This window comes from Eucyclogobius newberryi, unplaced genomic scaffold, assembly GCF_026437365.1.
Source record: "Eucyclogobius newberryi isolate DKJ021-1_F unplaced genomic scaffold, fEucNew1.0.hap1 SCAF_2, whole genome shotgun sequence".
Taxonomy (NCBI): Eukaryota; Metazoa; Chordata; class Actinopteri; order Gobiiformes; family Gobiidae; genus Eucyclogobius; species Eucyclogobius newberryi.
Window position 1 is genome coordinate 11659576 of NW_027315834.1, and position 11374 is coordinate 11670949.

The window sequence follows — 11374 nt, forward strand, 5'->3', positions numbered from 1 at the left end:
AAACCTTCTTTTGCTGGTTTGCATCAATATAATAGATCAATAAATCCTTCTAAATCTTCTATATCTAAATAAAAACATTTGATCGACCAAGTCACCATGGCCCGACTCATTGACTAAGGGCCTATGACGTAGAATACACGATTCATAACTACGTGCTGGTGAAACTGGAGCGTGGGGCCCGGTCTGTGTGACCCCCTTCTCGGACCCCCGGGCTCATTTAACTGTCCGGTCCATTGTCCTTCTGCTCCACCGGATGTCAAAGAGTTAAACGTCGCGCACAGAACCCGGTTTACAAATCCAGCGGCCCAAGAGGAGAAAGTAGGTTACCCGCCGCACTCACAGGACGGCGGCGGGATTAGGATCAACGCCGTATTTGTTTATCGTTTCCGCGGCGAATGGCTCTGACGGTTTACGGTTGTGTGTTGACAGCGGACATCATCTCCACGGTGGAGTTCAACCACACGGGCGAGCTGCTGGCCACCGGCGACAAAGGAGGACGCGTGGTGATCTTCCAGCAGGAGACGGAGGTAACCGCAGCGCTGACGGGGTCTTCTACGAATCGAGCCTCAATGTCGTCATTTCACAAAGTTCATATGTTCGTAATAAAGGGGGACGTGTTGCGTAAAATCCGCTTAAATGACCGTTTAATGTTGTCACGATAGTGTTTCCTCATCGTTCGTTTGCTCAAAGTTGTGTTTTGTTTGATTCCTGCATGTTTGAATAATTCTGTGTTGTCCCATTTTCACCTACCACCTATCCCCGCCCACTTTGCTGTACCTACTGTGAGTATATGAAAAATGAACCCATTACAATTGGATGTGATCGGACCCGGTTGACATTTGTTTGCATTTAAAAGGAAAAAGAAAAGCTATAACTTATTTGTAAATTTGTATTATTATTATTATAATTCCCTAAATCTCACTTTTAGTTAAATTAGCTTAAACTTTGAGGATTTGTTAGGTTTGTTGGATTATAGGCTCATATTTTTATTCAAATAAAAAAAAATGTGACATTGGATGAGTTTTTGCCCAGTGGTTGCTGGGTAAGTAAATTATAAATAAATTAATAAATTATACACCTAAAGATTTTTTTGTCAAAATTCAACTACATTTCAGTACAATGAGTCGTCATGGGCACTTTAAGCACCTTGAAAACGCACAGCATGTCTCCTGTTTAAGTATTGTTTTGACAAATTTAATTTTGGGTTTTGATTATTCGGTTAATGAGGAATCGTGACTATTCCCATCACAATATAATCGTAAGAACTAATAACTATGAATATTGTAGAAGCAAAATTATGTATTTTCTATTCAGTCTTGACCCCAAAAAGAACAACTTCATGTGTAGTGATTTTTATGTGGCCTTTTATATCACAATAACTTTAACTTTCAATGGTAACGTTTTACCACGTGTTTATTTAGTGTCAATAATTATTTTAAAATTTTCAATATTCTGGTCCATCTCTCATCGGTGGAGGTCCCGGGGTTCTGAGTGTTTTAGAAGAACAGACACACTTCACACTGCCTTATAGACCTTCTGACTCGTTTCCCACAGATGGAAGCGGTCCATTTCTGTGTTTTTGTTCTGTTGATCAAACCGGGCCCTCGGGCCGAAGCGTGTGCTGCGCTCTTAACCATCCCATCTTTTGTGCTTGCGCAGAACAAAAACCCGCCTCAGTTCCGGAGCGAGTACAACGTTTACAGCACTTTCCAGAGCCACGAGCCCGAGTTCGACTACTTGAAGAGTTTGGAGATCGAGGAAAAGATCAACAAAATCCGCTGGCTTCCTCAGAAGAACGCCGCCCAGTTCCTTTTGTCCACTAATGGTAAGACCAGCTCTTCTCTACTAGAGTTCGAACTGGGTTTGGGGCGATATAACCAACTAATATCACAATTTACTTGAAACCAGAGCACAATTTAGATTTGATTTACAATATATATATTTTTCTGATGCCTTTTTAACGAGGTAAATAAAGTCATCTATTGAATCTGCTATCAACTTTAAAGGATTTCTTTGTCTTTGAAATTGTGATAAACAGAACTAGCCCACTTAATGCATTCTTAGCATCCAAATTATTCACCGCAATGAGTTTAGAAGCACTTTTCACCACTTTATGCGGCTAGCGACTGCTAAAGCTATCGACGACAAGCATGCTAACGGTGCACTTCCTGGTGTTCGGACAATAAAACGGCCTGCAGTCGGACGCAGAGCGCGGTCTCGCTCCCACACCAACGGCTGCTTTTGGCGACTAATCTGCTAGAGCGAGCGGCTGCACCCTCTTTAACTGTGATGGGGTAAATCCAGCTGTCAGAACCGTACACGGGCTAAATTAAAGTGTGTTTTTGGCTGCATTAAGTAGAAAAAATGTGAATCACAATATGGCGATATCAGCAAAACGGCAGCTCGTCACAGGAGTGACAATCAGTTAGATTTTCATCACCGTATCGCCCAGCTCGAGGTTGATTCATATGTTTTTATGTTTGTCCGTCTTGTTTTTCACCATTGCAGTTGCTGACACGTTCTCGAAGCAGATTTGTCAATTGCCAACTTGTATATTTGACCCAAATTATATCAAACTAGTCGACTACAGAAAATCTTGTATTTCCTTGTATCTAACCCAGTCTGCACTCAAAAGACTACAATTTAGAGATATATAAATTAGATTATTATCATGACTCACACCATATCTATTCCTTTTTGCTGTTGTCCCATATAAATCCTTTTAATCTAAATAAAGTAATTAGTCGACTAATCAAAATGTTGGTCGACTAAGACGCCATCGATCGCTTAATCAACTAAACGACTGAAGGATTACAGCTCTAAACCACACCACTGCAAGTTTTAAAGGAGACGTATCAAAAATAAACGATGATCTACTCGTGTTATAGTTCAATGTGAAGTACCAACAAAATGAATTTATACGCCTCCTTTAAATGTATATGGATTTCTGTGTGTGTTTAATTATTGTTTGTCATTTTGCAGATAAGACTATTAAACTGTGGAAAATCAGCGAGCGGGACAAGCGGCCGGAGGGCTACAACCTGAAAGAGGAGGACGGTCGATACAAAGACCCCAACTCCATCACCAAACTGCAGGTACGGCCCACTTGTGCTTTACATGTTACACTTTACACTTTATGCCGGTGTGCGTTACAGCCAGAAGCCCCCAAGCTTTTCTATTCCACTATATTTAGACCGCCACAGACTCTACTCTATTTAGAGACGACATGAATTGCGTAATGTGGAGCAGATGAATGTTGAATTTGAGTTACTTCTTTTTTTGCAATTGTAGTCTTTCTTTGTCGGCATTTTTTATTTTTATTTTTTGCGTTGCACACAAATGTTGACTTCTACATGTCATCTATCCCTGCAAAACGGGCTGATAAATTGAACTTTTTCTGAATTAGAAGTGGGTATTGCATCGTAATTTAGATGATATTTGGAAGTTATGCTTAATGTTTATATCAAGTGTATTGTTTATAGTTAAAAAGGCCATGGAAAAAAAGAAATAAGAGTAGAAGGTGCCATTTCTGCACTTTTGTGATTCATTTGACAGACATTTAACAAAGACGCAATAATCAATGCTGAATTCAGTCGGTAAAAAAAGCACAGGCGACTTTCTCACACTCGAATGACTAGAAAGGTAATGCCGTCTCCCGTTTGACCGTCGCCGTTTGTGGTTATTTCCCAGGTCCCAGTGTTGATTCCGATGGATCTGATGGTGGAGGCCAGTCCCCGAAGGGTGTTCGCCAACGCTCACACTTACCACATCAACTCCATCTCGGTGAACAGCGACAACGAGACGTATCTGTCCGCGGACGACCTGAGGATCAACCTGTGGCACCTGGAGATCACCGACCGCAGCTTCAGTATCCTTCTAACGCACATGGGGCAGATATCTTTACCTGTTACAGGCTCTTTAAAATCAGAGTTTGTGCACATAAACGACAGCTGTTTATGGATGCACAGCACCCATGTAATTGAATTTTTTTTTTTTTTAATGTGGCGTTGAGGCTGAAAATAAACCAGAAGTTGTTTCTGGTTTACTGTATAGCTTTAGCCACATCTCACAGCGCCACAAACTCTTTAAAAAAAGATTGTGAATGACTGTGATTGGCCTTGTGGTTAAAACATTTATTCAGGGACAATTTTAGATATTTTGTGTCTGGATGATGTAGCAAAGCCCTTGAGCCAGGCACGGAGACGGAGACACACTGCTAATATCACTTTATCACAAGCTCCAGCTGAATCGGGCCTTTTGGATGTGTGTTGCAGCATCACTTGTACTACTACTACTACTACTACTGCTACTGCTGCTGCTGCTGCTGCTGCTGCTGCTGCTGCTGCTGCTGCTGCTGCTGCTGCTGCTGCTGCTGCTGCTACTAGCAGCACTACTACTACTACTAGCAGCAGCAGCACTACTACTACTACTACTACTACTACTACTACTACTACTAGCAGCAGCACTACTACTGCTGCTGCTGCTGCTGCTGCTGCTGCTGCTGCTGCTGCTGCTGCTGCTGCTGCTACTAGCAGCACTACTACTACTACTAGCAGCAGCAGCACTACTACTACTACTACTACTACTACTACTACTACTACTAGCAGCAGCACTACTACTGCTGCTGCTGCTGCTGCTGCTGCTGCTGCTGCTGCTGCTGCTGCTGCTACTGCTACTAGCAGCACTACTACTACTACTAGCAGCAGCACTACTACTACTACTACTACTACTACTAGCAGCAGCACTACTACTACTGCTGCTGCTGCTGCTGCTGCTGCTGCTGCTGCTGCTGCTGCTGCTGCTGCTACTGCTGCTGCTACTAGCAGCACTACTACTACTACTACTAGCAGCAGCACTACTACTACTACTACTAGCAGCAGCAGCACTACTACTACTACTACTACTACTAGCAGCAGCACTACTACTACTACTACTACTACTAGCAGCAGCACTACTACTACTACTAGCAGCAGCACTACTACTACTACTGGCAGCAGCACTACTACTACTACTACTACTAGCAGCAGCACTACTACTACTACTACTACTACTACTACTACTACTAGCAGCACTACTACTACTACTACTACTACTACTACTAGCAGCACTACTACTACTACTACTACTACTAGCAGCAGCACTACTACTACTACTACTAGCAGCAGCACTACTACTACTACTACTACTACTAGCAGCAGCACTACTACTACTACTACTACTACTACTAGCAGCACTACTACTACTACTACTACTAGCAGCAGCACTACTACTACTACTACTACTAGCAGCAGCAGCACTACTACTACTACTACTAGCAGCAGCACTACTACTACTACTACTACTACTACTAGCAGCAGCACTACTACTACTACTACTACTACTACTAGCAGCAGCACTACTACTACTACTACTACTACTACTACTACTAGCAGCAGCAGTACTACTACTAGCAGCAGCACTACTACTACTACTACTACTAGCAGCAGCAGCACTACTACTACTACTACTACTACTACTAGCAGCAGCACTACTACTACTACTACTACTACTAGCAGCAGCACTACTACTACTACTAGCAGCAGCACTACTACTACTACTACTAGCAGCAGCACTACTACTACTACTAGCAGCAGCACTACTACTACTACTACTACTACTAGCAGCAGCACTACTACTACTACTACTAGCAGCAGCACTACTACTACTAGCAGCAGCACTACTACTACTACTACTACTACTAGCAGCAGCACTACTACTACTACTACTACTAGCAGCAGCACTACTACTACTACTACTACTAGCAGCAGCACTACTACTACTACTACTACTACTAGCAGCAGCACTACTACTACTACTACTACTACTAGCAGCACTACTACTACTACTACTACTACTACTACTACTACTACTACTACTACTACTAGCAGCAGCACTACTACTACTACTACTACTACTACTAGCAGCAGCACTACTACTACTACTACTACTAGCAGCAGCACTACTACTACTACTACTACTACTACTACTACTACTACTACTACTACTACTACTACTACTACTAGCAGCACTACTACTACTACTACTACTAGCAGCACTACTACTACTACTACTACTAGCAGCAGCACTACTACTACTACTACTACTACTAGCAGCAGCACTACTACTACTACTACTACTACTACTACTACTACTACTACTACTACTACTAGCAGCAGCAGCAGCACTACTACTACTACTACTACTACTACTAGCAGCAGCACTACTACTACTACTACTACTACTACTAGCAGCAGCACTACTACTACTACTACTACTAGCAGCAGCACTACTACTACTACTACTACTACTAGCAGCAGCACTACTACTACTACTACTACTAGCAGCAGCACTACTACTACTACTACTAGCAGCAGCACTACTACTACTAGCAGCAGCACTACTACTACTACTACTACTACTAGCAGCAGCACTACTACTACTACTACTACTAGCAGCAGCACTACTACTACTACTACTACTACTAGCAGCAGCACTACTACTACTACTACTACTACTAGCAGCAGCACTACTACTACTACTACTACTACTAGCAGCACTACTACTACTGCTACTACTAGCAGCACTACTACTACTACTACTACTACTACTACTACTACTACTACTACTACTACTACTACTACTACTACTACTACTAGCAGCACTACTACTACTGCTACTACTAGCAGCACTACTACTACTACTACTACTACTACTACTACTAGCAGCAGCAGCAGCACTACTACTACTACTACTACTACTACTACTAGCAGCAGCACTACTACTACTACTACTACTACTACTAGCAGCAGCACTACTACTACTACTACTACTACTACTACTAGCAGCAGCACTACTACTACTACTACTACTAGCAGCAGCACTACTACTACTACTACTACTACTAGCAGCAGCACTACTACTACTACTACTACTAGCAGCAGCACTACTACTACTACTACTACTACTACTACTACTACTACTACTAGCAGCAGCACTACTACTACTACTACTACTACTACTACTACTACTACTACTACTACTACTACTACTAGCAGCAGCAGCAGCAGCAGCACTACTACTACTACTACTACTACTACTACTACTAGCAGCAGCAGCACTACTACTACTACTACTACTACTACTACTACTACTACTACTACTACTACTACTACTACTACTACTAGCAGCAGCACTACTACTACTACTACTACTACTAGCAGCAGCACTACTACTACTACTAGCAGCAGCACTACTACTACTACTAGCAGCAGCACTACTACTACTACTACTACTACTACTACTAGCAGCAGCACTACTACTACTACTACTACTACTACTACTACTAGCAGCAGCACTACTACTACTACTACTACTAGCAGCAGCACTACTACTACTACTAGCAGCAGCACTACTACTACTACTACTACTAGCAGCAGTACTACTACTACTACTACTACTACTACTACTACTAGCAGCAGTACTACTACTACTACTAGCAGCAGCACTACTACTACTACTACTACTACTACTAGCAGCAGCACTACTACTACTACTACTACTACTACTACTAGCAGCAGCACTACTACTACTACTACTACTAGCAGCAGCACTACTACTACTACTACTACTAGCAGCAGCACTACTACTACTACTACTACTACTAGCAGCAGCACTACTACTACTACTAGCAGCAGCACTACTACTACTACTACTACTACTACTACTACTACTACTACTACTAGCAGCAGCACTACTACTACTACTACTAGCAGCAGCACTACTACTACTACTACTAGCAGCAGCACTACTACTACTACTACTACTAGCAGCAGCACTACTACTACTACTACTACTAGCAGCAGTACTACTACTACTACTACTAGCAGCAGCACTACTACTACTAGCAGCAGTACTACTACTACTACTACTACTAGCAGCAGCAGCACTACTACTACTACTACTACTAGCAGCAGCACTACTACTACTACTACTAGCAGCAGCACTACTACTACTACTACTACTACTAGCAGCAGCACTACTACTACTACTACTACTAGCAGCAGCACTACTACTACTACTAGCAGCAGCACTACTACTAGCAGCAGCACTACTACTACTACTACTACTACTACTACTACTACTACTACTACTACTAGCAGCAGCACTACTACTACTACTACTACTACTAGCAGCACTACTACTACTACTACTACTAGCAGCAGCACTACTACTACTACTACTACTAGCAGCAACACTACTACTACTACTACTACTACTACTACTACTACTACTAGCAGCAGCAGCACTACTACTACTACTAGCAGCAGCACTACTACTACTACTACTAGCAGCAGCACTACTACTACTACTAGCAGCAGCAGCACTACTACTACTACTAGCAGCAGCAGCACTACTACTACTACTAGCAGCAGCACTACTACTACTACTAGCAGCAGCACTACTACTACTACTAGCAGCAGCACTACTACTACTACTAGCAGCAGCACTACTACTACAACTACTACTACTACTACTACTACTACAACTACTACTACTACTACTACTACTACTACTACTACTAGCACTACTACTACTACTACTACTACTAGCACTACTACTACTACTACTACTAGCACTACTACTACTACTACTACTAGCACTACTACTACTACTAGCACTACTAGCACTACTACTACTACTAGCACTACTAGCACTACTACTACTAGCACTACTAGCACTACTACTACTAGCACTACTACTACTAGCACTACTACTACTAGCACTACTACTACTACTACTACTAGCACCACTACTACTAGCACTACTAGCACTACTACTACTACTACTACTACTACTAGCACTACTACTACTAGCACTACTAGCACTACTACTACTAGCACTACTAGCACTACTACTACTAGCAGCAGCAGCACTACTACTACTACTACTACTAGCAGCAGCAGCACTACTACTACTACTACTACTACTACTACTACTAGCAGCAGCAGCACTACTACTACTACTACTACTACTACTACTACTACTACTACTACTAGCAGCACTACTACTACTACTACTACTACTACTACTACTACTAGCAGCAGCAGCAGCACTACTACTACTACTACTACTACTACTACTACTACTACTACTACTACTAGCAGCAGCACTACTACTACTACTACTAGCAGCAGCAGCACTACTACTACTACTACTACTACTACTAGCAGCAGCAGCACTACTACTACTACTACTACTAGCAGCAGCAGCAGCACTACTACTACTACTACTACTACTACTACTACTACTAGCAGCAGCAGCACTACTACTACTACTACTACTACTACTACTACTAGCAGCAGCACTACTACTACTACTACTACTACTACTAGCAGCAGCACTACTACTACTACTACTACTACTACTAGCAGCAGCAGCAGCAGCAGCAGCACTACTACTACTACTACTACTACTACTAGCAGCAGCACTACTACTACTACTACTACTACTAGCAGCAGCACTACTACTACTACTACTACTACTACTACTAGCAGCAGCACTACTACTACTACTACTACTACTAGCAGCAGCACTACTACTACTACTACTACTAGCAGCAGCACTACTACTACTACTACTACTACTACTACTACTACTACTAGCAGCAGCACTACTACTACTACTACTACTACTACTACTACTACTACTACTACTACTACTAGCAGCAGCAGCACTACTACTACTACTACTACTACTACTAGCAGCAGCAGCACTACTACTACTACTACTACTACTACTACTACTACTACTACTACTACTACTACTACTAGCAGCAGCACTACTACTACTACTACTACTACTAGCAGCAGCACTACTACTACTACTAGCAGCAGCACTACTACTACTACTAGCAGCAGCACTACTACTACTACTACTACTACTACTACTAGCAGCAGCACTACTACTACTACTACTACTACTACTACTAGCAGCAGCACTACTACTACTACTACTACTAGCAGCAGCACTACTACTACTACTAGCAGCAGCACTACTACTACTAGCAGCAGTACTACTACTACTACTACTACTACTACTACTACTAGCAGCAGTACTACTACTACTACTACTACTACTAGCAGCAGCACTACTACTACTACTACTACTACTACTAGCAGCAGCACTACTACTACTACTACTACTACTACTACTAGCAGCAGCACTACTACTACTACTACTACTAGCAGCAGCACTACTACTACTACTACTACTAGCAGCAGCACTACTACTACTACTACTACTACTACTAGCAGCAGCACTACTACTACTACTAGCAGCAGCACTACTACTACTACTACTACTACTACTACTACTACTACTACTAGCAGCAGCACTACTACTACTACTACTAGCAGCAGCACTACTACTACTACTACTAGCAGCAGCACTACTACTACTACTACTACTAGCAGCAGCACTACTACTACTACTACTAGCAGCAGCACTACTACTACTAGCAGCAGTACTACTACTACTACTACTACTAGCAGCAGCAGCACTACTACTACTACTACTACTAGCAGCAGCACTACTACTACTACTACTAGCAGCAGCACTACTACTACTACTACTACTACTACTAGCAGCAGCACTACTACTACTACTACTACTAGCAGCAGCACTACTACTACTACTAGCAGCAGCACTACTACTAGCAGCAGCACTACTACTACTACTACTACTACTACTACTACTACTACTACTACTACTACTACTACTACTACTACTACTACTACTACTACTACTAGCAGCAGCACTACTACTACTACTACTACTACTAGCAGCAGCACTACTACTACTACTACTACTAGCAGCAGCACTACTACTACTACTACTACTAGCAGCAACACTACTACTACTACTACTACTACTACTACTACTACTACTAGCAGCAGCAGCACTACTACTACTACTAGCAGCAGCACTACTACTACTACTAGCAGCAGCACTACTACTACTACTAGCAGCAGCAGCACTACTACTACTACTAGCAGCAGCAGCACTACTACTACTACTAGCAGCAGCACTACTACTACTACTAGCAGCAGCACTACTACTACTACTAGCAGCAGCACTACTACTACTACTAGCAGCAGCACTACTACTACTACTAGCAGCAGCACTACTACTACAACTACTACTACTACTACTACTACTACAACTACTACTACTAGCACTACTACTACTACTACTACTACTAGCACTACTACTACTACTACTACTACTAGCACTACTACTACTACTACTACTACTAGCACTACTACTACTACTAGCA

General features: G+C 42.3%; 1 protein-coding gene across 1 annotated transcript in view; it reads left to right on the forward strand.

Moving 5' to 3' along the window:
- The window catches only part of ppp2r2ab (protein phosphatase 2, regulatory subunit B, alpha b), a 32728-nt gene that overhangs the window by 7241 nt on the left and 14113 nt on the right, over window positions 1-11374 (forward strand). The window contains exons 3-6 of the mRNA XM_072453570.1: window positions 430-527; window positions 1660-1825; window positions 2983-3095; window positions 3691-3868. Coding sequence (XP_072309671.1) covers window positions 430-527; window positions 1660-1825; window positions 2983-3095; window positions 3691-3868 — 555 coding nt within the window. The remainder of the gene's footprint in view (window positions 1-429; window positions 528-1659; window positions 1826-2982; window positions 3096-3690; window positions 3869-11374) is intronic.